Source organism: Paramisgurnus dabryanus, chromosome 22, assembly GCF_030506205.2.
Source record: "Paramisgurnus dabryanus chromosome 22, PD_genome_1.1, whole genome shotgun sequence".
Classification (NCBI taxonomy): domain Eukaryota; kingdom Metazoa; phylum Chordata; class Actinopteri; order Cypriniformes; family Cobitidae; genus Paramisgurnus; species Paramisgurnus dabryanus.
This window is the reverse complement of record NC_133358.1, coordinates 21636349-21661187: the sequence shown is the minus strand read 5'-3', so window position 1 is coordinate 21661187 and position 24839 is coordinate 21636349. Positions and strand designations below refer to the sequence as shown.

At 38.5% G+C, this 24839-nt stretch overlaps 1 protein-coding gene across 2 annotated transcripts in view; it reads left to right on the top strand.

Moving 5' to 3' along the window:
• Window positions 1-13659, top strand: part of zfhx4 (zinc finger homeobox 4) — a 73997-nt gene extending 60338 nt beyond the window's left edge. For both annotated transcript variants that reach the window (XM_065258254.2, XM_065258252.2), the window contains 5 exons: window positions 3067-3200; window positions 3674-3874; window positions 4023-4143; window positions 4277-9508; window positions 9896-13659. In XM_065258254.2, coding sequence (XP_065114326.1) covers window positions 3067-3200; window positions 3674-3874; window positions 4023-4143; window positions 4277-9508; window positions 9896-11370 — 7163 coding nt within the window. In that variant the 3' untranslated portion in view covers window positions 11371-13659. The remainder of the gene's footprint in view (window positions 1-3066; window positions 3201-3673; window positions 3875-4022; window positions 4144-4276; window positions 9509-9895) is intronic.
• The last annotated feature ends 11180 nt before the right edge of the window (window positions 13660-24839 follow it).

Sequence of the window (24839 nt, the reverse complement as noted above, 5' to 3'; positions counted from 1 at the left end):
ATTTTAGACTGCTCTGTTGAACCCATATGTTAAATGTGGATTTCAACTACAAACTCGATCTTTAATGTGAATATAAAACACCAGGCTCCTGCATATTAAAGATTATATATAGAGATATTCGTGAAAACATTTTTACACCCATTCTTATTACAATATACTGTCACTGTGGATTAATTATAATCCAAATGGCATTTTCCATGTAAATGTCCTAATCTGGATCAAATCCAGATTACTTTGTGCTCTGTTTGTGACACGGCTGCATGTCAGTATGTTGGCTTTAGAAAACACAAGCAAAGATGAACATTAGCTGTCATTATTACTATTTTCAAGCAAGGAAATGAATCATTGTTCCCAATACCCATTTTTCAGATCAGCGTGCACAATTTAAAATAATGCTCAACTGCATTAAATAGAATGCAGGGCAGAGCAAATGTTGCATATTTAACACGAGCATTTGCATTCGAAACATTATTTGCATGTTTCCACAATGTTTCCAGCTCTGAAATGAGGATTTATTCAATTGCTGTCTGTCTAGATATTAGATTAAAATAAATTAAAAGTATTTGCATATTTCATTGAAGGCCTAGAGCTATGAATTCTTGAACTGACTTAATCAATTCAGAAGGTCCTGTAGGATTTGCCAAGTATGACATCCGTCGGTTTACGCCTCGTCTGAAATGTGATGGTAAAGCTGATGGACTCAAATGCGGTTTGTGGCGAAAATACAGAGAAAATTCAAATGTTATCTGCTGAACTGTAGGTCACACTAATGTGTAACCTCAACCTCTTGTCCTTGTAAATCACTAAAGTTCTTTAAGCGTCCCAGGGTCCGACTTTATTTATTGTCCTGTCACCTAAGCCAGACTGGCTGGACTGGAGACCAGTAAATTGAATAGTAAATTTATGGCGCTTTCATCAGCCGAGTCCCGTGTAATTGGCATTTGCAGGGAAAAGAAATTTTGAAATAAAATTGCTTGTCATGTGAGAACATACTCGTGGTTTGCAGACCAGTAGCGCTTTTGAATGGCGATTATCAGCTACCAATGTTTTGTTCATGTTAAAGGGAGAAAATGGCCTCTCTGTGTGTGGAAGACAGATCAGATTAGTGAGATATCTATTTCTTCTTTTGAAAAACAGTTTGGGTGAATTATCAGAGGTGTTTAAAGAAACATAGCTTGCATGATTTTAAAAATCCCATTGACAGTTGTAAATAAAGATGGGTGGCCGGTCTGCAGCTCTCGTCCCTGTAATGCAAACAGCTTGAATGTCATAAATCACTGTTTGATTTATCTAATCAAGCAAGGTCCTGCTTCTCAAAGACATTTGTCATTCGGATGGAAAGAAAGGGGGGCTGTGGTGTCAAAATTATTTTCTCTATTGCTTCACTGCACTGTGTGTGTGTGTGTGTGTGTGTGTGTGTGTGTGTGTGTGTGTGTGTGTGTGTGTGTGTGTGTGTGTGTGTGTGTGTGTGTGTGTGTGTTTGAAGACAAAGAAAAGGGCAGTTTCATTTAGTGTGAGGTACAGAGTACACAAAGAACCTTTCTATTGAGTCACTGCACAATAATACAATATGATGAAGACTATTGTGTTGGAGGGTTGGAGGTATTATAAAATAATATTTTAAGATTTAAATAGTAAATGTAGCTGACAGTTTACCAAAACCCGAAACCTGTATTGTGTTTGCAGATATTTTCCTCTTTATTTTTTTCCTATTACAGTATTGAGTCCATCTGCAATCTTCTTTAAATGTTTATGAAAGCAGTGTGTTGATTAAGGAAATAAATCATAAGGATGGATACTCATGTAGAGCAGATTAGCCCCCAAGACTATACATTTACATTCAATATGATGGCAATCAATGGATGGGCCTCATTGCATTGTAAAATGTATTTGCACCCGGTTGTCCAGGAGTCGCCTTCTCACCCGGGAAATAATTTAGTTAGATTGACTGGAAGATGAGCGAAAATTGAAAGTTAAAATTAGAAATCCTTATAATAAACAGAGGGAGGAAAAAAGGTCAGATGGTGAGGTACAGCAATGAGATTGGGGAGCATCGCAAATGAGGTTTTCTGTTTGTCATGAAATGCATGTGAGAGACAGCAGCAGAGATATCAAGGCCAGGAGAGAGAAAAAATTACCTTGCTATTTGAGACTGCAGACCATACTCTGATGCTCTTGGAAATTTGTTTTGTGCCCTTGTGGTTTTTACTCCTCCCGTGTCACTTTTTTTGGCAGGCTAATATGTCAGATGTAAGACCGCAATAAATAAGCAGAGGTCCTTGTAATTCAAAGAATTAAGATATTGAAATATTCTTTAAACACATAATGAACAGACAAAACGTAGTTTTTGCAGCGCATATCACCATCCATTTTCAGTGCCAGCTAAGCCTTGATTCATAAGAGTAATACACACATTTAGCCTAGAGTGACCAGATTAGAATGAAGAACAGCGAGCAGGATTTCTTTGTGTGCAGCATATGCAGCGAGAGGATAAATAGCATTGACTGAGGAGGCTGAGACACTGTCTGTATCTGAGGATACAGGGGTAATGAAAGATTTATCACTCTGTGCAGCAGACTCTAAATACAACTGGGGGCTGATTTGCTGAATTGAGCTCAGCTGAAATGGAAATAACATGGCAACCCCCCTTTAATACAGAGTATGAGGCATAGATATTCAGGGAGATGCTGCGGAAGGTGATTTGGCTGTCTCTAGCCCCAAATGAACTGCATAATGGTACTGTGGTCCGCAATGCAATAACAATGAATTTAAACCTCTATTTATTTGCAAATATCTTCATAGCAGAAATTGCTTTGCGAATATAGATTTTTGATGGATTCTCTGGTATTCGTGCTGAAAAATCAATACGTGCACTTTACATGCATAGTATAAGGTTTAATTTTACTCGCATTTTTAAGAGTTTTTGTAAGAAATGGTTGTATATTAAATGTTAAATATTTTACCCAAATGTGAAGTGTGAGGGTCATTGTACAAACAAATAGCTTTTAAGTATCAGGAGTGCAGATTAAGGTTATGACCGAAGATATCCTATCTGTTTATTCACAGGAATTAATACAGTGGCTAAGGAAACCCTGGGGACTGCTACAGCAGGCAAGCGGTCACTTCAGCAAGAAAAAGAAAATGACAGTCCACCCAAGAGGCCTAAATCAGCTGAAGACCAGACGCTGTCCAATGAGCAGGTTAGTATCTTTGATCTGTTAACAATAATGAGACTTGTTTTGTATAAACAGGATTTTTGTTTTTTAATTAAAAAATTCCAAATTATATTTAAAGGCATCGCCCTGTCTTGAAATAACCTTTCTAAAAGGCATTTTACAACAAGGTTACATTAAGACAGGTAGAGAGGCTTTTCAGTTTAATGGTACACCATGTAATTAGCCAGTGTCTGAAATGGGTTATGTCAACATCCTTTGTAACCTTCTGATTAGAAATTCCAGTCATTTAAGTTTTGTTAATTAAGTTAGTTGAAATTAAACCTTTAATTAAAGGAAATTAGTTTGGACAGACGTTGTACAGAGTCCTACTTGTTTTGTTTGGAATTTGGTTAATTTCCCTTGGGGTTCATCTTGTAATTTACAGCACAATCACTCATATGTTGAAGTTTACAGCAGTTCTTATAAAGTGTGTATCATGATGATCTCTGTTCTTTCAGGTGCAGCAGTGCCCATACTGTAATTACAGTAACAAGGATGCAAATCGTTTACAGTTGCACATCATGTCCCAGCATTCAATGCAGCCTGTCATCAGCTGCCCACTGTGTCAGGATGTCCTCAGTAACAAGATTCACTTACAGCTGCATCTCACTCACCTCCACAGCGTGGCTCCAGATTGTGTGGAGAAGTTGCTTATGACAGTATGTGCAGCTTAAATATATTTTTTTAAAATATAAAAAATATCTTATACAATCTTTTTCAGTTACTTAAATCTCTACCTGTTTTCAAGTTGATTTGTATAGGGTTTTTTGTATTTTATTAAAGAATTGTTTTTAATTTTTCCTTTAGGTTGCGGGTCCAGATGTTCCAGGGCCCAATAATTCCCTGCTGCCTGTATCATTACAAGACAAAGTCCCATCTTTGATGGATTGTTCAATTGTTACCCCTGAGGGATCTGGAAAACCCATGGGTAAGCACATTATGAAGCCAAAATGTCTTCTTAAATGTATGGACTGCATTAAAACATTCCGCAGAAAAGAAACCGTAATCTTTTATAATGAAAATTCTTGAGGTATTCTGAAACCCCTTCCCTTTTCCAACAGAAAACAGCTCTAAGGATTCAAAAAGCAGCACCGGCCAAGACAAAAGTGAAGTAGAACTTGCCAATGAGGAACTCAAGCCACCAAAGGAAGCTGCTGAGGCCCCTGATTGGAAGAAAGCTAGTGGTCAAGACAGGAAGAGCCCAGATTCCCTGCAGGAACATCTTAGTGATGCGCAGAAGCGGCAGCAGCTCTCAGTCTCTGATCGCCATGTCTACAAATACCGTTGTAACCATTGCAGCCTGGCTTTCAAGACAATGCAAAAGCTTGAGATACATTCCCAATACCATGCCATTCGTGCAGCCACAATGTGCAGCCTGTGCCAGCGTAGTTTCAGGACATTCCTTGCCCTTCGAAAGCATCTGGAGACTGGTCACCCTGAGCTAAGTGAAGCCGAAGTACAACAGCTCTGTGCGAACCTGCCTCTAAATGGTGATATTGTAGAGAGTGAGATGAGGGCTTTGGAAGAGGCACAGGCATTTGAGAATGAACTAGACAAAGATGATGAGCTTGACCAAGAAGGGAAAGCCAGTCCCACTGGAAGTGACAGCAGCTCCTTGCTTGACGACATGGGTTCAGAGCCAAAGCGTACCTTACCCTTTAGGAAAGGTCCAAATTTCACCATGGAAAAGTTTTTAGATCCCTCACGTCCATACAAATGCACAGTATGCAAAGAGTCCTTTACCCAAAAGAACATTCTCCTTGTTCACTATAATTCTGTTTCACATTTGCATAAGCTGAAAAAAGTTATCCAGGAGGCCTCAAGCCCAGTTCCCCAGGAGACCAGCAACAATGTTGACAACAAACCATACAAATGCAATATATGTAACGTTGCTTATAGCCAAAGCTCAACCTTGGAGATTCACATGAGGTCTGTACTTCATCAGACAAAAGCCAGAACCGCCAAAACGGAGACTAGCAGCAGTGCTGGGGGTGGGAGCAGTGGAAGTACTCCTGCTAAAAGCCCTGCTCCACTAAATCAGGGAAACACAGATTCTGCAAGCGCACCAGTATCCTCTAACAAAGAAAACACTGTAGATGCCAAAGAAGTTACCATTAAGCAAACTACTGATCACATCTCTGTGCAGCCCACCCACCAACCAACTCAGTCACCAGCACAGCTTCAAATGCAACTACAGCACGAGCTCCAGCAGCAAGCTGCATTCTTTCAGCCACAGTTTTTGAACCCAGCGTTCTTTCCCCATTTCCCGATGACACCAGAAGCCCTGTTGCAATTCCAGCAGCCCCAGTTTCTTTTTCCATTCTACATTCCTGGAGCTGAATTTAACATCAGCCCCGAGCTTGCATTGCATTCTGCTGCATTTGGAATGCCTGGCATGACAGGATCTTTTCTTGAAGATCTAAAGCAGCAGATGCAACAACAACACCAGCTGGGCCAACAGCAGCAGCTTCAGCTATCACAGCAGCAATCTCAACAGCAGGCCTCCCAGGCTCAGATGCAGCAACAGCAGCAAAAAGCGCAGCAGCAGAGCCAAAAGCTTAAAATGGAGTCCAACCACATTGCTCTGTCTGAGATTCAGATGTCTAGAGATGCTGAAGAACATTTAGAAAAGCATGAAAGCAAAGCCAAGCAGGATATAGCTAATGATGGTGATGGCACAAAAGATAATAAAGATTCCAGAAAACCAAAGTTTTCAGAACCTCTAATTCCTCCACCACGCATCATTTCAGGAGCTAGAGGTAATGCGGCCAAAGCACTACTGGAGAATTTTGGCTTTGAACTGGTCATTCAGTACAATGAGAATAGACAGAAAAGCCAAAAAAAGAATAGGGAGGAAGAATTGACTGACAAACTAGAATGTGGACTGTGTGGAAAATTTTTCTCCAACATGCTGATTCTTAAAAGCCATCAGGAACATGTGCATGGGCAGTTTTTTCCATATGTGGAGCTAGAGAAATTTGCCCAACAGTACAGGGAGGCATATGACAAGCTGTACCCCATAAACCCATCATCTCCAGAAAGTCCACCACCACCTCCCCCTCCTCCACCTGCTCCAGTGACAACTCTCCCTGCTCCTTCTTCAGTGGGAAAATCGCAGACACCATCCCCTGCACCTCTGCAGACTCCACAACAACAACAACCGCCACCTCCCCCTCCACCCCCACCACCACCTCCACCACCCACTGCACCTCCTCAAGTCCAGCTCCCTGTTTCTCTTGACTTGCCAATTTTCTCACCACTGATGATGCAATCAGTGCAGCACCCTGGGCTACCACCACAGCTTGCACTGCAGCTTCCAACAATGGACTCTTTATCTTCTGACCTCACACAGTTATGTCAACAACAACTGGGACTGGATCCAAACTTCCTGCGGCAGTCTCAGTTCAAGCGTCCTCGCACTAGAATCACAGATGATCAGCTAAAAATCCTCCGTGCTCACTTTGACATCAACAATTCTCCAAACGAAGAGCAGATTCAAGAAATGGCAGATAAATCTGGCCTTCCACAGAAGGTCATAAAGCACTGGTTCCGCAACACACTCTTTAAAGAGCGTCAGAGAAGCAAAGATTCTCCATACAATTTCAGCATTCCACCCATGACAACACTGGAAGATATCAGACTTGAATCCCAAGTAAACATGCTTGAGTACTACAGAACTGATGCTACAGCGAACAAAAGGTCATCAAGAACACGTTTCACAGATTATCAACTACGAGTTCTCCAAGACTTCTTTGATACCAATGCTTACCCTAAGGATGACGAAATTGAGCAGCTCTCCACTGTTCTCAACCTGCCAACACGAGTGATAGTGGTGTGGTTTCAAAATGCACGTCAGAAGGCTCGAAAGACTTATGAGAACCAAGCAGATACAAAAGATGCTGAAAAGAAAGAACTAACAAATGAACGATACATCAGGACCAACAACATGCAGTACCAGTGTAAGAAATGCAGTGTCATTTTCCCTCGAATTTTTGACCTCATTACTCACCAAAAGAAGCAATGCTATAAAGATGAGGATGATGAAGCAGATGAAAATCATTTTGAGGAATTAACAGAGAACAATGAGTTGATTTCAGCGAAGCCAGCAGAACTGTCAAAACATCCCCTTGTAACAGCAAGCAGCTCTGGCTCCAGCTCTCCCCTAATGCCTTCACCCCGACCTGATGTAGGGAAAACCTCACCTAAACCTGAACCTCTCCACGAAAAGACAAAATTGGGAGAAATTGCTCCATTGCAGACACCCAAAAGTTTAAGTGATCTAAAATCTTCCAAGGCCTCAACCCCTCAGCCTCCCCCCCAGAAAGTACCCCAATCACCAATGTCAAGACCGCATTCACAGCCCCAGTCCACAGCTGTCCCTTCAAGTCCTTTGTCCATTGCACTGTCATCGCTTAACAACAGCCTTCCCCCACAGATGTTACAGTACCACTGTGATCAGTGCAAAATCGCTTTCCCAACACTAGAACTGTGGCAGGAGCACCAGCACATGCATTTTCTGGCTGCTCAAAACCAATTCCTGCACTCACAGTTTTTAGAAAGACCAGTTGATATGCCCTATATGATCTTTGACCCCAATAACCCACTTATGACTGGTCAACTCCTATCTGGAGCCCTGTCACAGATGCCAACTCCAGGCAGCTCTGGCCTTTCCTCTGTTGTTAGCTCCAGCTCTATGAAACGTAAATTGGATGAAAAAGAGGATGGATCTCATGAAAAAGATGGCATTACAAGTGGTGAAGATCAGCACAGAGATAAACGTCTTAGAACTACCATTACTCCAGAACAACTTGAGATCCTCTATGATAAATACTTACTCGATTCAAACCCAACGCGAAAGATGTTAGATCACATTGCTCGTGAAGTCGGTCTAAAGAAAAGGGTTGTCCAAGTCTGGTTTCAGAATACCCGAGCCAGAGAGCGGAAAGGACAGTTTAGAGCACTTGGGCCTTCCCAAACTCACAAGAAGTGCCCATTCTGCAGGGCATTGTTTAAGGCCAAGTCAGCCCTTGATAGCCACATTCGTTCAAGACACTGGCATGAGGCTAAACAGGCAGGCTTTAGTTTGCCTCCAAGTCCAATGATGTCTCAAGATGATGGAGCTCAAAGCCCTCATAAGTACAATTTCTCTGACTATCTACAGGTGGCCACAAAGACTGAGACAAATGATAGTGAGCCTCCAAACGCATCCTCCACTCCAGTTAAGCCTTCAGAGATGGCATTTAAAAACCTTTTGAGCTTATCATGCTTAAAATCAGAAAACAGTGATGAATTTGAGGGGCTTAACATGAGTTCCACAGAGGCCTCTTTTGATACTAACAAAATTGACTTTGATGAGACCTCCTCAATTAACACAGCTGTAAGTGATGCTACAACTGGGGATGAGACTAATAATGAAGTTGAAAATCTTACAATGAATGGAAGTGAGAAAATGGCTGAGAACAAATTAAACCAAGCACAACACTCTGAGATGAATGATGATAGATTCCCTTTCAACATGGTTAGCCCAGCGCTAAGTTTCAGAGACAGTGAGTACTTTAGTTGCAGAGATGAGGACTTTGATGAAAGTGCAGACAGGAGTGAAACTTCAAGTCTAGCTGATCCAAGTTCACCCAGTCCATTTGGAGGTCCTAATCCTTTCAAGTCTGCAAGGTCTCTCTCTGGTGGAGAGAGACCAGGGCACAAGCGTTTTAGAACCCAAATGAGCAATCTACAGCTTAAAGTCCTTAAGGCTTGCTTCAGTGACTACCGCACACCCACTATGCAAGAGTGTGAAATGCTGGGCAATGAAATAGGACTCCCAAAACGTGTTGTGCAGGTTTGGTTTCAGAATGCCCGTGCAAAAGAAAAGAAATTCAAAATAAACATCGGAAAGCCATTCATGATAAGCCAAGGTTCACCAGATGGGCCAAGGCCAGAGTGTTCATTATGTGGAGTGAAGTATACAGCCAGACTTTCAATTCGAGATCATATATTCTCAAAGCAGCACATCGCAAAGGTGCAGGAAACCCTGGGGAACCAGGTTGATAGAGAAAAAGACTATCTTGCACCTACCACTGTCCGCCAGCTTATGGCCCAACAAGAATTTGACCGTTTGAAGAAGGTAACCGATGTACTCAACTTGCCAGCCCAGCAGCAATCTGCAGTGGATAATAATGCACTTCATGGCCTTAGCCTGCCAACTGCCTACCCAGGAATATCTGGTCTCCCACCAGTACTTCTTCCTGGTGTCAATGGGCCATCTTCCCTTCCGGGTTTCCCACCAAATACACCTGGTGAGTTAGTATGACAAAAACACAGTGTACACTTTATGAACTATTTAAACAATTTATGCATTAAATGCACATAGTGCTACTGCCCCATATATCTGCTGGTGCTGTTGAAGACTGTGACATTTACTGATATATTGGATTACGGATTTATTAAGACATTTAATGCATGCAATCACTGCAGCAGTGTGGAACACATAATTTGGATACTCAAATTCTAAAGAGCTTTTGTGCTTTTTCTTTTTTTTGTTTTCTCTTTTTTTGTTCACATTTGTAACTATAAATAACAAGCTTGTAACAGTTTTGATCCATAACATTATATCAGAGCATAGTTTAGGAGTGTGATTCTGCAGTCAAATATTTCAATATTATCTTTTTGCCACTGTATTTCAGCTTTAGCGTCGCCTGGTGCTGGCATGCTTGGGTTCCCTACTCCAGCCACCCCTTCTCCTGCCATGTCTCTCAGCAGTACCCCAACCAAGACTCTTCTTCAGACACCTCCTCCTCCTGCACCCCCTGCACTTCCTCTTCCTCCTACTCCCTTGGCAAATCAGACTGAGCAGCATATAAAAGAATCAGAGAAAGACAAGAAGTTAGAGAAATCCAAGTTAAAAGAAAGAGAAGCCAACACTGCCCGCCCCGAGACCCCAGTTGTTAAGAAAAGAGAAAAGCCCTCACAGCAGCATTCAATGATGGGAAAATTGGGAAACGAGGCTCCAATGGACCCAGCACAACTGCAAGCACTTCAGAATGCCATTGCTGGTGACCCAGGCTCCTTTCTAGGGGGACAGTTCTTGCCTTATTTCATCCCTGGCTTTGCATCTTGCTTCTCACCCCAGCTTCCTGGTGGAGTACAGGGGGGATATTTCCCTCCTATGTGTGGAATGGAGAACCTGTTCCCCTATGGCCCTGCGATGCCACAGGCTATTGCGGGGCTTTCCCCAACTGCCCTGCTTCAGCAGTACCAGCAGTACCAGCAGTCCCTCCAGGATTCCTTGCAGAAGCAGCAGCAGCAGCAGCAAAAACAAAATGAACAGCAGCGGAAAACGCCCCCTATGAAGTCACAGAGTGCGCAAAGCAACTCTATCAAACCAAAAGAGGCTAGTGAAACTAAGGATGATAAAAGCTCTTCAACAGAAAGCACAAATGGAGAACCCCAGCCAAATACCAAAAGTTCAGGCTTTCCAGATGCATTTATTGTTCCGTCCATCAAACACGAGTTTATATGCAGAAAGTGCCAGATGATTTTCGCTGACGAAGACTCAGCAGCTCGCCATCAGAAGTCCTTCTGTTACTTTGGTCACCCGTTTATTGATCCGCAAGAGACAGTGCTTCGTAAGGCAGTGAGCAAGTATAATTGTGTAGCCTGCAATGTGTCTGTCAGTGGGAACGAAGCACTTGGCCAACACCTTCAGTCGAGCGTGCACAAAGAGAAAACAATCAAACAAGCAATGAGAAATGCCAAAGAGCATGCTAGATTATTACCTCACTCAGTCTGCTCCCCTTGTCCTAACACCACATCTACCTCGCAGTCTGCAGCTTCTTCTAATAACACCTTGCCTCATCTCTCTCACTTGTCCATGAAGTCCTGGCCAAATATTCTTTTCCAGGCCTCAGCCAGGAAAGCTGCTTCCTGCCCATCTGCTTCTCCTCCTACCCTTTCCTTGCCTTCAACGGTTACCTCAACTTCGTGCAGCACCTCAGGGGTTCAAACCTCACTACCCACCGAAAGTTGTTCAGACGAGTCTGACAGTGAGTTAAGCCAGAAGCTGGACGACTTAGATAACGCGTTGGAAGTGAAGGCCAAGACGACGTCTGGCCTAGATGGCAATTTCAGTAGTATCAGAATGGATATGTTCAGTGTGTAGGAGTGAAAAACGGATCCCTTGCTTAAAAGAAAAAAGACTTTAACCGCAGTTCCAAAGTTTCTCTAACCCAAAAAATTACAGTACCAAAAGATTGACTCAGGATTGTTTTTCCCATATTGATATGCTGGCAAGATAATGATTGATTTTTGTTATGGACAGAACTGTTGCAGATGCTTGACTGAGCTTATATTGTATACAAAAAGAATACATGGAATAGGAAAACTTTCACAAGTTCTTTTGGAGCTTGATTCAAGCCAAAAATTCTCACGATAGCAAATTGCACCTCAGCTGGATTGATTTCCAAATGCTAGCATGTACTGTATGGGATAATGATCCAGAACTTTCAAAGAGAATTTCTCTTAGTTTAGTTAGGTGTAATTCAGTAGCTTTAAATTCTCAGGTCAGAACATAACATTTCTCATTTGTTGAAACAGCAACGAAGCCTGCTTATAAATGGCTTTTACCAAAACATGTCAAGCTTTATTGGAGGCGTTTTCTTGATGTGTGTAACGTACCAAGAGACAATATAACTGTTACAGGACAACTCGCGTATCCTTTTCGTTTGCCCTACAAGAGAGTATGATTTTACCACTGAGGGAATTTAGGATGGTGAAGTAATGTGTATGCCCCTGTGTTTTCGCCAGCTTGTATTGCTACGAGCTGTATTTATATACAACACCCTTGTTTTTCTTGTAGAATAATCTGTGCCAACTCTTACCCTCTTTCTTTTACCTCTCATCACGCCCTTTTCTGAAGAGGTAATAATTCTAGTTTTGATAGACTCTTGAAGATTATGTGAATAGAACATTTTTCATTTGTGAATTGCTATACTGTTACGGTACTTGCTTGTGTCTGGACTATAGTGCACTTATTTTGTTTCATTTCTTTTTTTTTTTTGAGGTAGGCCATGTCTTAATTTAATAGATATCAGTTTTGTTGTTTGTTTGTTTGTTTGTTTGTTTTAATTATTATTTGTGTGAAGTTCAGCAGCAGAATGGTCCACATATGTTCAAATTTTGACACCTAACAATCCAGAGACGTTTAACAATTGGTGCATCAATGAAAGTAGTACTGTATACTTGAAACTGTAAAAGTGCAGTTGGACAAATATGGTAACATTTGCTTCTTTTAAACAAACAACGCTGCTTCTGAAAAGGGGGACAAAAGCATTTGTTTTATAAAATAAAAATATTGACTGAACACAGTGTTACCCCTACACACTGCCATTTCTTCCATTTTACTCTGGGCACTTCATGAAAATAGACCATTTTTCATCGTGAGACGTGGATTACAAAGTATTATCTTACAAAGTTATGCTGCTACTGTGTAATGTGTTTTTTTGTTTGTTTGTTTTTTTATTTTATTTTATCGCTTGCCATACATTTTCAAATTCCTACTAGACAAGAGTACTGATTCATGATTTACATTGCTTTACCGTTTGTTTTTGTTTTCGGCTATGTAACTTAAAGAATGTGAACGCTGTCAAGGGTGTTTAATTTTTACGAATCACCTTCTGGTTTGATACAGTAGGACAATGTGATTCATTCCAAAGTAACAGAAGGCGTAATGTATGAAAGTAAAAGGCTTGTGAACAAAGAAAGCTAAGCTGTTGTACATATTCGTAGTTGGCTGTGCATGGTACAAATTTATTAATATGAAGAAATGCAAAAATGTATTGCTTTTGGTATTCCTATTCTGAGATGAACAAGTAGCATGTAATGCAACTGTTTGACAGGTTAAATCAAATCATGCTTAAAAATTGTTTCAAACGATGAAATTAAGTAACATTTCAATTTAGTTTTTATTGCTGTACAGGTGATTTTTTTTTGTTAAAGGTAAAATGTCACAGTTTTTAATTCTTTTGTGTGTGTGTGTGTGTGTGTGTGTGGACTTTTTAATGTTCTTATTTGGATTTTTTAATATTTTAACGCTTATTTTAATCCTGAAGACACTTTTTGATTGTGTTTCACAAGAGACATCTTGGCCTCCTAAGGTGCAATCCTGCCTCTGTCCAAAACATGAGCGACTGTCCTGATTCCAAAGGCTTTTTGAACTTTCGGCTTTTGCCTTTTCCTAAATGTGGAACAGCATTTCAAGACTGAACTCTCAGCTAGCACCATGCGCTTACGTGTTAGCCTGAACCAGAATGCTTCCCACACAAAGGACTGGTGTAAAGCAAAAAAAGGAAAAAAAACTACAAAAAAATACAAAAAACTACAAAAACCAAACAAAACAAAGGATGGTCCAATAATGTAATTGTACATAAACTGCACAGCAGCCAAAAAATCTTTCTACGGATGGATCGCGTCAAGCATAGGAGGACAGCCTTCTAAAGGTTGATATTAGGATTGTTCTTCTGGATATCAAAGGGATGATCAAGACGTAATCATATTCTACACAATACGTACTTTCAACGCCTGGGTAACATAGGAAATGCACCCCAAGGTTTTAATAAAAAAAGATGCCCCTATGGCTAAAACTTTAAATAAACTAAACCAAAAATGTTATTGATGTTTTATATATAGAGAGTAGTCTCATTAGTTTTTGTTACTGTAATGTTTGAGGTCTCAGCTGTACCGTATTACGGTAATAACATGGTTTTGAAACTTTTTTATTTTGTCACAGACCTGTTGTCATAGTTGAAATGACGTTTATTGTAGATGGTATTTGAACAACTTCTTCTGGAAATAGTTCATCAAGTATGTTTGTTGCTCATTGTTGTGATACATTAAAAACTGTATCTGCAAACCAATTTTCGCCTTTCAATCTCTCTCCTTTTTTCCTTGCTGTTTTACTGATGCCCATTAAAACTTAACAGCTAACTGTACTTAACATGTATGTCCCTCTCTGTGAAATCCAAGTTAAAATCTCATAATCTAATAATCAAACTTTGATTTTGATAATTGATTTTAATTTTTGATGTGGCCTTAGTCCGGATTAAAGAAATCAAGTGTATATTTTCACTGAATGATCTTTACATTACACTGTAAAAAGATGGATCAACTCAAAATATGGCTTACATTTATTATCAACTTGAAATGTCTACCTAAAGTGAAACTTTAAAGTTTATCAAACATTTCACGTTTTACAGTGTATGTAAACGGTAAATAAAAAACTTTAGCTGGGTTTTCACAGGCATGGTCACATTTCACAGTACATTTTAAAGGCAGTATTATTACACATTTCACAACATGTCTATTCTTCATTTTTACACCACGCCCTTGTAGTGAAGAGGTCACATTATCCCCAAACGCATACTGAGAATATTTTTATTTTACATTGTATACTTTTACATGTTATTTAGTTGTAATCTGGTTTTAGCCAGATGCATTGGATTATTACTTTAGATCAGAGGCGGACACTTATAGAAAGTATTTTACTTCCTACATAAAAGTATATTTTTATCAGTATTTTATCAGTGTTTTTCTTATACATTCCAAAGCATATTATCAGAATTTTTACTCCACTACATTTCATAATTTCATGTTTTTGGTTTATAGTTAATATTTTAGTACATTCAACATCTAGTTTTTTTTACTTTTACTTAAGAAATGTAAAAGTACACATTTTTTATGTAATTAAGTATTAAATCAATTTTAATATGCAATTTAAAAGGAATACACATTATGATTCTATGCATGTAATTAATTTTTTTTAGTAAAGTAAATTATTTCCCAAGACAAACACTCTGATAAAGCACAGATGCTTGGAAAATTTACTTAAGATTCTCAAGTAGTGTCCGCCTCTGCTTTGGATGTGTCTTTCTGCAGGTATTTGTTTAAGCTTCTCTCATCAAAGAGATACCTGTATAATAGATTATTCAGAGCAAACCATCTACCGTAAAAGTCTTATCTGCAATTCAGGAGAATAAAATAATGACTTGATGTCCATTTGTTGCAATCATTTTAATTTAAAACCTGATGCACAAAAAGTAAAAACAGATGATTTCAGTGAACGAAAAGCTACCTTTAATTTTAAATGAACACTGCAAGAATAAATCAATGCCTGTTTTTTCAACCACATTCATTCTTTAATGTATTATTTCCCATCCAAGATTTCTTCCCGGTCCGACTACAGACCAAATGCTCCAATCTTGTGCCGAAAATGATTTTACCAAGCCAAGGCGTTTGGAAATCTTTGATGGGTGTCTGGAGTCTACATTGCTTTATCCAAATCATTATTTGCATATTTGTTCATATTTTTTATTCTAACAGATGTTTCCCACAAATCACTTTTGCAGTGTTGAGGGACATGTGCACACTTGGATGTCATTCCTGTTGTTTTTTTTCTGCGTCTAACTGTTCCATAGTGTGAGGGTCACAATATTCTGTGATTGGATAGGGTTTGACCTTTGGAAGAACAATAGCAAAAGGCATTTTGGTTCTGCCCTTCACCTTCCATCTATCTTTCCACAGTTGTTTGCTGACATTTAAGACTCAGGAACCTATCCCAGTAGCTCTGTATGTATCCTGTGCTATGTGATCTTGGCAAATCGTTCTGTTGTTTTCCCCCGGAGTGAAAGAGGACATCTGATGTTAATCCACAGACTTGCAATGAAGTATCTTCTGTGGTCAGCCAGTGTTTGTCCAACCACTTGGGGATATTTTGACACCTGTTCTTGCAAATGGAATTCATAACACATCATCATCATCATCATTACTGGGCTGTTTCTTTAGATATGGGAGGGCGTTTGTCAGTTTTTAACGGTCTGGAAAATGGCTGCATACTATCAAATATTCAGCCGTTTATTTGAGCGTTTATCAGTCATTTTCTCAAAATACTTGGAAATTCAATATCACATCAGCCCTAACAGATAATTAAATCTGTTCTGAATGGGATGTTTGTCGTAGTCGAATGGCAACACTCGTAGCATCAAAAAGATGATATGCAGCAGATGTGTCGTAATGTTTACTGACACGTTTATGCTTGATATTTTCTCAAACCATTTGTCAGGGCTGGGGACTGTAAAATGAAAAAAAAAAGTGATTGGATGTTTCTCTCTCATGCCACTGCAATCCCAAGTGTAGAATACTAATTCCTCTATTTGGTCCCTGAACTCAGGTCTTTAATTTTAAACAGATTCTGCTATAATTGAATTCTGCACATGGGAATGTATCATTCCTGCATGTTCGCTAATTTACTGGACCAAATATTGTATTATCTCAAGAAAATGCATTACCTGTAGGATTTGTTTTTCTTTGTGATTTAGTTTTTAATATTATTTTTTCCACACTACACGTGTGACTGTATTTATATTCATGCTTTCCTAAGAAAATGACAGCAATACTAACAGATAGGATTAATCTTAAATCCAATGCATGAATTGTGCACTAAATTGGCAAACAAAGATACAGATTTCAAAAAAATTCCCAATGATCATTCATGTTCTTGTCATATTACACTTTTCAACCCTTTTAGCACTGGGTCAAAAGGGACCATTTGCAATAAGTGGATTGTACAGAAACGTACGACTATCATTAAAAAAACTATTGTGTGAATTGATATGAATTAGTCACCTCAAAAAAATATGTACGAATTGAGATAGCGTTGGACAAACCCAGTCATTGGATAAAATTAACTCAAGAAATGTTTATGTTTGACTAAACAATGAGTTAAAAGAACTTCACATTTTGGGTTAAAACTACCCAGGATAGATCGAATTTCAACCCAACCAGCTGGGTTCATCCCTTTTGAATTTAAAAATAACCCAGCATTTTTAAATGTGTACAGTCTAGTTAAAATGACAAATGCTAAATAATACAATTAACTTATTGTTAATATAATTTAGAGGGGTCATAGCATGAAAATCTGACTTTTTCCATGTTTCAGTGCTATAATTGGGTCCCCCGTGCTTCTATCAAAAACTTGAAAAATGTGAAAAAGATCAACCCAGTAGGGGAGAACCGGAGCGAAAGTAAGGCGGGACGAAAGTAACAAAGTGATTTTCTCTGTCCATCGTTTTTCAGACAAACACATTTTCAGATATTTTAGAAAATGTTTTAGATCTTTCAGTTGATTCAATGTGAAGTTACGGGGTCCACGACCTTCAAGTCCAAAAAAAGTGCGTCCATCCTTCACAAATTAAATCCAAACGGCTCCAGGATGATAAACAAAGGTCTTCTGAGGGTAATCCGAGCGGTGTTGTTGTAGAAATATCCATATTTAAAACATGCAACTCGGACAGCTTGGGGGTGAGTAAATCATGGGTTTAATATCGTTTTTTGGCCGAACTATCCCTTTAAAGTGAAATTATACTGAAGTCGTTTTACTTTTGTTCAAAATTCCACTTGGTATTGATAGACCACACTTGTTATTGACCACAGCAAAAATATATATCTGTCTAAAAAAATTATCTTTTAAAATAACTATTTTCTGAAAAATGGTACTCTCCCCTATAGCTTAGTTTTGGTAAACCATTCTCTGCAAACATGTGAAAGATTAGGTCATTCAGATTTCGCCTGTTTTGTGAAATAGGTAGCAAATCTTATTACAATAATACTGCCCCTTAATCTGCACTATCCAACCATGGCACTGCCATTAAGTGCAGAGAGAAAGAGAGAGAAAACAATGTAGTTTAATTTTAACAAACCACCATCATTTCATTAGCTCATTTGAATTTTAAAGGACACAAACAAAATAGGCAAATTTTTGCACACACCTACAAAGTGGCAATTTTAACATGCTATAATAAATTAGCCGTGGGGTATTTTGAGCTAAAACTTCACATACGCACTCCAAAAGACACCAAAGGGACACCAAAGACTTATTTTACATCTTAAAAAAAAATCTCATAATATGACCCCTTTAACAATACAATCATACAAAAACAATACAGTAGCAAAAAAAATTAGTTTATTACAAGCACAGCTCTCCTATGTATAAAAATTCAGATTATTTTGGGAAAAAAAACATCTTATTGTTTGCTTGCGTTGTTTGCAGGCTTCTGCTTTTCCTCTTTCGTTTAATCTTTTCACTCTGTTTTTAATCTTTTTACAGCTCCCACCACTGATCATGGGAGCTATTTTTGAGTTTCTTTGATTCATAAACTTGCTCTGTTTCACACACCTGTGTTTCATTTACCATATCTGCACCTGAGCGCTCCCACCAGATGTGTGTTCACTCTCCAGGCAAAACTGCTTATAATTTATGCTGCTCTGAATTTATAGGCCCTGTATTAATAGAACAGCTCTGGATTTATGGCATAGATCAATTCCCTAATTTCATTTTTGCATTCATCATCAGTCGTAATTATGGTCTATGTTTTCTTCCATTTATTCGGGCAGCTTTCAGACATTACTCAATAGACGTACTTTTGCATTTACAGACTTAAAAGTAAAAGCAAGAAACTTTTTTGCAGAAAATTTCTATATAGGTGCTGTAAAATATGAGAACTTATGAATGCAAGTTCCCCCAACAATTTGCAATGTTTTTTGTAACATAAAGGCCAATATAAACAGATTCAAAGGTAATATGAGAGACTTCATCAAGATCCATATCTAGCAATGGTTTAATGTTTAACTTTGATACAATATATAAAATATTCTCCATTGTAAATCACAACAGATGTAAAAGAAAGAGGATTACGGAAAAAGCTCCTTACATTTCCAATATCCATGTAGCCAATATGCTCAACTAACACAAATATCTTAAGAATGGGAAAGTTAGGAGACCTGGGGGATATCTAAATAAGTCGAAGAGCTACACCTCTGAAACAAATGCTTGCAGAAAAGATGATGTTTGGAACCCGCTGGGACTTCGCAGGCAGATTGTTCTGTTATGTTTTCCGATATGCTCAGAAAACCACTCCTCCCAGATGGCTTGAGATGAAGGTCGGGAGACACTATTGCTTAAGACAGATAAAACTTGTTGTATGATACCATCCCTCACAGAGAAATGTCTTATTTCCTTCTCGCAAACAAAACAATATTTCTCGACTGATGTTCAATGCGTTTTAGTTGAGGCCATACATCTGAAGAAACCTTGTGAATTGTTGAACACCTGAGGCATCGACGATGTTTAAAGAACAGCGCTTAGTTTTGTAGATTTGATATTGCAAAAGAAAAGCATCAATGTTTTTTTTTCTTCAAGCTCTTCTACATGTTCAGATCTGGTTTTGTTATAAAAATGTCTGTGTTGTTCTCCAGACTCCGTTTATTTTCCAACTCAAAGTAAAACTTCTGTTATAGGAGCTCACTTAAGATTGACGAATAGGAAAGTGGCTTTTATAAGTTTGGGCTTTTATGTTTCTTAAATCAACAAATAGTCAAGGGTATTTCAGATGTGTATTTTCTTCTAGCAGGCTGAAGTAACAGATGCTGCATCAGATCCATCAAACCCTAAGTATGTTTAAATGCAAAATCTGTTCACGATACAGACTACAGGTCTGTAAGATGCAAAAACAAATGTCCAACATAAACATCCACTAGGGATGAATATTCGCTCATGTTGTTTTAAGAATGTTGTTTACAAACATTGCTTGCGACGTTACAACTACAAGTGAGTATGTGTGATGAACAAAACTGCATGGTGACTAAACCGAAATATTACATTCAGATTTTAAGAATTAAATAGACTTTGTTCTGTTCATGATAATTCATATAGACAGATCAAAGTTAGGAAAATGGCACTATACTACACACAGTTGTAAATATACAAGTACATTTAAGCTGTCAGTCGGGGCATTACCCTTTCAAAAAGTACATTGTTGTACAGTATATGAATGGTTCATATATGAAGAGTTTGGTTCCAAAACGCAATAAATCCATTTTGACTAATTTCGGTAAAAATGTGTTTTCTATACCAAGAAAGTGACAAGATGAAAACCACTATTTACTGTTACAAACTTTCACATAGCATCTTTAGGTTATAAAAACATTATAAAATCAAATACATCATTTAATTTTCAAAGATTTATTATAAAAACCGAATATTTTTATAATATAAGTTTTTTTTATTATATAAATCAATTGAATCAATATATAAATGTGCATTCACCTTTGCCATGTTATATTCATTTAGTTTTATGCTAGTGGTATACACTGATTAAAAAATAAACATTAATGGCATTAACCAAAACACTTACGTTGTCATATTAAGAACACTGTCATTGCTGCTGTCATCCTTGGGACGTCATCTCTGAACTTTTTTGACAGCGACCAGCTGTAAAAAAATTTGGTCCTGCTCAATTTTGGTTGACTTTGAGTAAAATAATGAATAGTTTTTCATAAGAATGGGTTTATGTGTTAGCATGAGAACAAGCAACAGCTGGCATTTTTCCGTCTCCCGAGTCCCTCTCATGTAAATTATGAGATTTTGATGGCTTACGTTTCTTCCCCGCCACAGAAAACCATCACAGGTTTATCAATGCCATCGAAGTGTTTATCAGTGCCATCGAAGTATTATTTTGTTTTTGTTTGTTTGCTGATCATGAAGTACAAAGTAGATTCCGTGTGTATTCAACACGTCGCCATTGTTGTTTACATTGCATGGAATGGTGCACTGTGATTGGTTGAGCGTATTTATTGCGTTCTGCAGAGAAGGAGGGCTGGCATTTATCCCGTTTTGGGAAAAAAGGGAGAAAAGATGACAAAATAACACGGTGAATAACGGATTTTGTGTAAAATTAAGAATTTACTTTTTAATACTTACCTGATACAATACTGATTTTGGCGATAACTAATTTTTTTTTTTCAAAAATAGCATTTATCATGTTTTGGAACCAAACTCTGCATTTGTTACTCAATGGTGTATATTGGCCTTTAAAGTGTGTAAATTGTTTCTAAACACATTATAAATGTATCGCTGAAAAACGTTACAAAGACTGTGTTTTAGCATTTGGCAGACGCTTTTATCCAAAACGACTTACAGTGCATTACAAAGTATACAGTATAAGTTTTAACAATATGTGGGCTCCCTGGGTTCAAACCACTGAGCTACACAGGAACACATGTGAACTATGTCATAGGTTTCTGAATTGTGGAGTTACACATTAAACAGTTTTTCCATATTTCTGTTTTCAGGATTATTTGGGCGTGGCTAAAACGGTGGCTCGATGATGCAATGAAGCCTCAGAGCATGGCCCCACCCATAACAAAACTAACTGAGACTGACTGCTTATTTTTCCCAGATTTTTAATAGCCTATTTCTATTTCTTTCAAATTTGTTACTAACACATTTTTCTGTGGTCTGACAACCTCATAACACATCACTTTACATGGACTTTAAAGTACATATGTGTACAGAAATGGTACTGTCCTTGTGACAGCTTTTGTATTTTTATTTCTGACAGTGTAGTAAGTGGAAAGTAAGCGAAGAAAAAATAGTAAGCATTTGCTGATTCTATTATTTACACTTCTTAAGACTTTATTAAATCCATAGCTGTCTCTTCTTTCCGAAATGCACTTTTTAAATCTGTTTTTGGTTGTAGGGGATGGCAGCAACTTCTTATAAGTCTCTTTAGTAAAGAAGAAATGCGTCTGCTAAGAGCATTACTGTAAATATTAATGTAAAGTAGCTTGGATTTGATTTTCTTCACAATGTCTGCCGAAAGAAAGTGAGGCCAAAACCTAAATCCTTCTTTTAATTTTCTTCCCAAGCGCGTACCTGAGGGACTGCCGTGAATTGAGTTTGAAACTCTGAATAATTCAGTATTTGTATTTAATTGTTTCTTACACTGGAAACAACACTATGGGAACCACAGTAAACAGGTCATCTTTCACAGCACTTATAAATACATTTAAGCAATAACTTGAATTTTTATAAGCACCAAGCTGTTTTCAGAAATAGAGCTGATATTACATCTGCACTCTTTTCTTCTCAAGCTGTATGGTTTAAAGGGAAGACAAACCTTTTTGCAGTGGAGAAATATCCTTCAGACCAGTGGCGGCTGGTGACTTCTGAATTGAAAATATGTGTTTGGAGTGTTCATGTGTGTTGCTCCTCATTTCAAAATATGTGTTCGTTGCGTCATGTGAAGCATGTGCATCATCCATCTTGTCAAAATAAGTGCCTGCTGCACACACATCGAAAGGGTTTATGATAAAAGAGACGCTTGTGTTCACGAAATACTCGCAAGACAACGCTTTCTCACGAGAATTCGTACATATTTTACAAGTTGGCTAATTCGTATCAATTCATACGACCATATTCGTAGGTTTTGGTACGATTTGCCTTGACCCCTGTGATGTTGGGGTTAGGTGCAGGGTTAGGCGTACAGTTTCATTGGTGTTTTTTCATGTACGATTTCTTGTGAGATCAGCCTGCGCAAGGCACTAACTTAACATTAAAATCCGATCACACATGAGATTCGCATTGCTTCAGACTATTATAAAAATGTGTAGTGAATGATGTAAAGGTGATGAGGGGTCATGTCCTCAAACCCATGTGGCAATAAAAAGAATAACACGGGTTATACAACTACAATTTCCTAATTTATCTGTGTCATAATGTGTAGTCAGTCATAATTTCTTCATTAAAAGCTTTGTAAATGATCAGCATTTAAAATTCTACACGAAACTTGCATATTCACAAGCAGAAATAAATATCTGAGCGGCCACATGAATGTTACCGACTTCTGGTGCAATGTTATTCATTTATTCATTGCAAAGATGTTGAACAAGGGGCCAACCATTGTGTACCAGTAGAGCCGTTGTGTGTGTTTTGGCAGCGACTGTCTGGTGGAGTGGATTTCTCCCTGCATATTTACAAAGAGCACAGCCGTATGTAAATTATAAACCAGCGCATCACACACACACACTCCCGGGCTACACAAAAGGCCCTCTCATTTCCAAACATGGGACTTGGATTACAAGCATTTTCCTCTCTAACCTGTTTACCACTCGAAGGGGCGGCTCAGATCTGTGGGATGAAGCAATCACTGGGCTTTCTGAATGTTCAGATTTGCTAAGCTTAAGTGATGTTATTAGTAAGCAGGGACCTTTTGCCAACCCTTTTGAAGTATTCATGCATAAATGCAGGTTGCATTTGAATGTCTTTAGTAAGGAGACTGGGTCTGCTGTCATAAGGGTTGCATCACAGTAACCATAAGGGTTTAAGTCAAATTTTTAATTATATAAATATGTCCTCTTAAATTACATAAATGTAATTTATATGAATTTACATTAATATAAATTATAAATAAACCCATGCTGGGTTGTGTCAACCATAGGTTGCATAGGTTGGTTCTGTCAAATTTTTACCCAACCATGTGTTAAACAACCCAACATTTCATGAGAATACTCCCTCATTTGTTAAAAAGCACCTATTGTCCGATTCACAATTGTACATTTCCTTTGGTGTGTAACTGTGCTTTCACACCAGACGCGTAAGAGGCGGCAAGCGGGAATGATTTACATGTTAGGTCAATGCAAAAATGCGAATAAGCATCCTGCGGCGTGGTACGCACGAGTGGCACGGCACGGCGCGGGACGCGTGTGCAAGGCACGGTTGGCGCGGATTGAGCGTTGCTGCGGGAAATGCGCAATTTGAAAAATCGGAACTTTGGCGGATATTCGTGCCGCATTAACCAATCAGGCGCTTGCTCTAGTAATGACGTGATTATAGGAAGCGAGTGGAGACGCAGAAGCCCCTCCCATGATGCACATTTCCGCGTGAATGTCTTAAATGACTAGAATTTCACGTGCGGTTTTATGCGCGAATGAAGCGAGTAAACTTAAAATGTTCAAATGTCCAACTATGGGCAAATTTCGTGTTTTTGCCACCTCTACGTAAGTGTGTATTAGTACGTTAACAATATGTAAAAGGTACAAACCCCAAAGTAAACAGTTTACTTCCTGGGATTGGTGATGTAGACAAGACCGACATTATCATAATTCCTCCGGCTTCAGACTTACAGCCTATAAGTAAACTCCTGTTAGCATTGCATTGTGCGCGAATCTTTAAAACATGGTAAGGAGCGTTACATTTCCTGCTGACGTCAGAGGTATTCAGACCAATCACAACGTACAGATTAGGTGGTCAATCAGGGACAAAGAGCTTTTCAAATGGATGAGTTTTGTACAAAATCTGTGCGTTTCAGGAAGACAGGGAAATCTGGAGCTACAAAAATTTACAGTATTTGAAAAATAATGTGTTTTTTTTAACCATAAACCACACGCAAACACATTGTATTATACCAAATTCACAAAATAACATTGTTTTTATAGCAATGAAATAATAAAAGCTTCCTAAATGAATAAATGTAAAATAAAATTCATGCTGCAACTAACATGTTTTAAAAGTCATATATTTATGCAATTTATATAAAAAATAATTTGGCACAAAACAATTAGCACTGAACAAAAGCTGACAACTTGCCCCGGTCTCCTCTGTCAGTGTCTAATCTCACCACTGCAGTTTATTACTCATAAATCTACATCTCAAATCAGCAAATAGAAATGCGCAAAAATTAGGTTTGGTGATCTGTGTATATGTGAATCAAAGTGACCTGCTGTTTTCATCAGAACCGCATC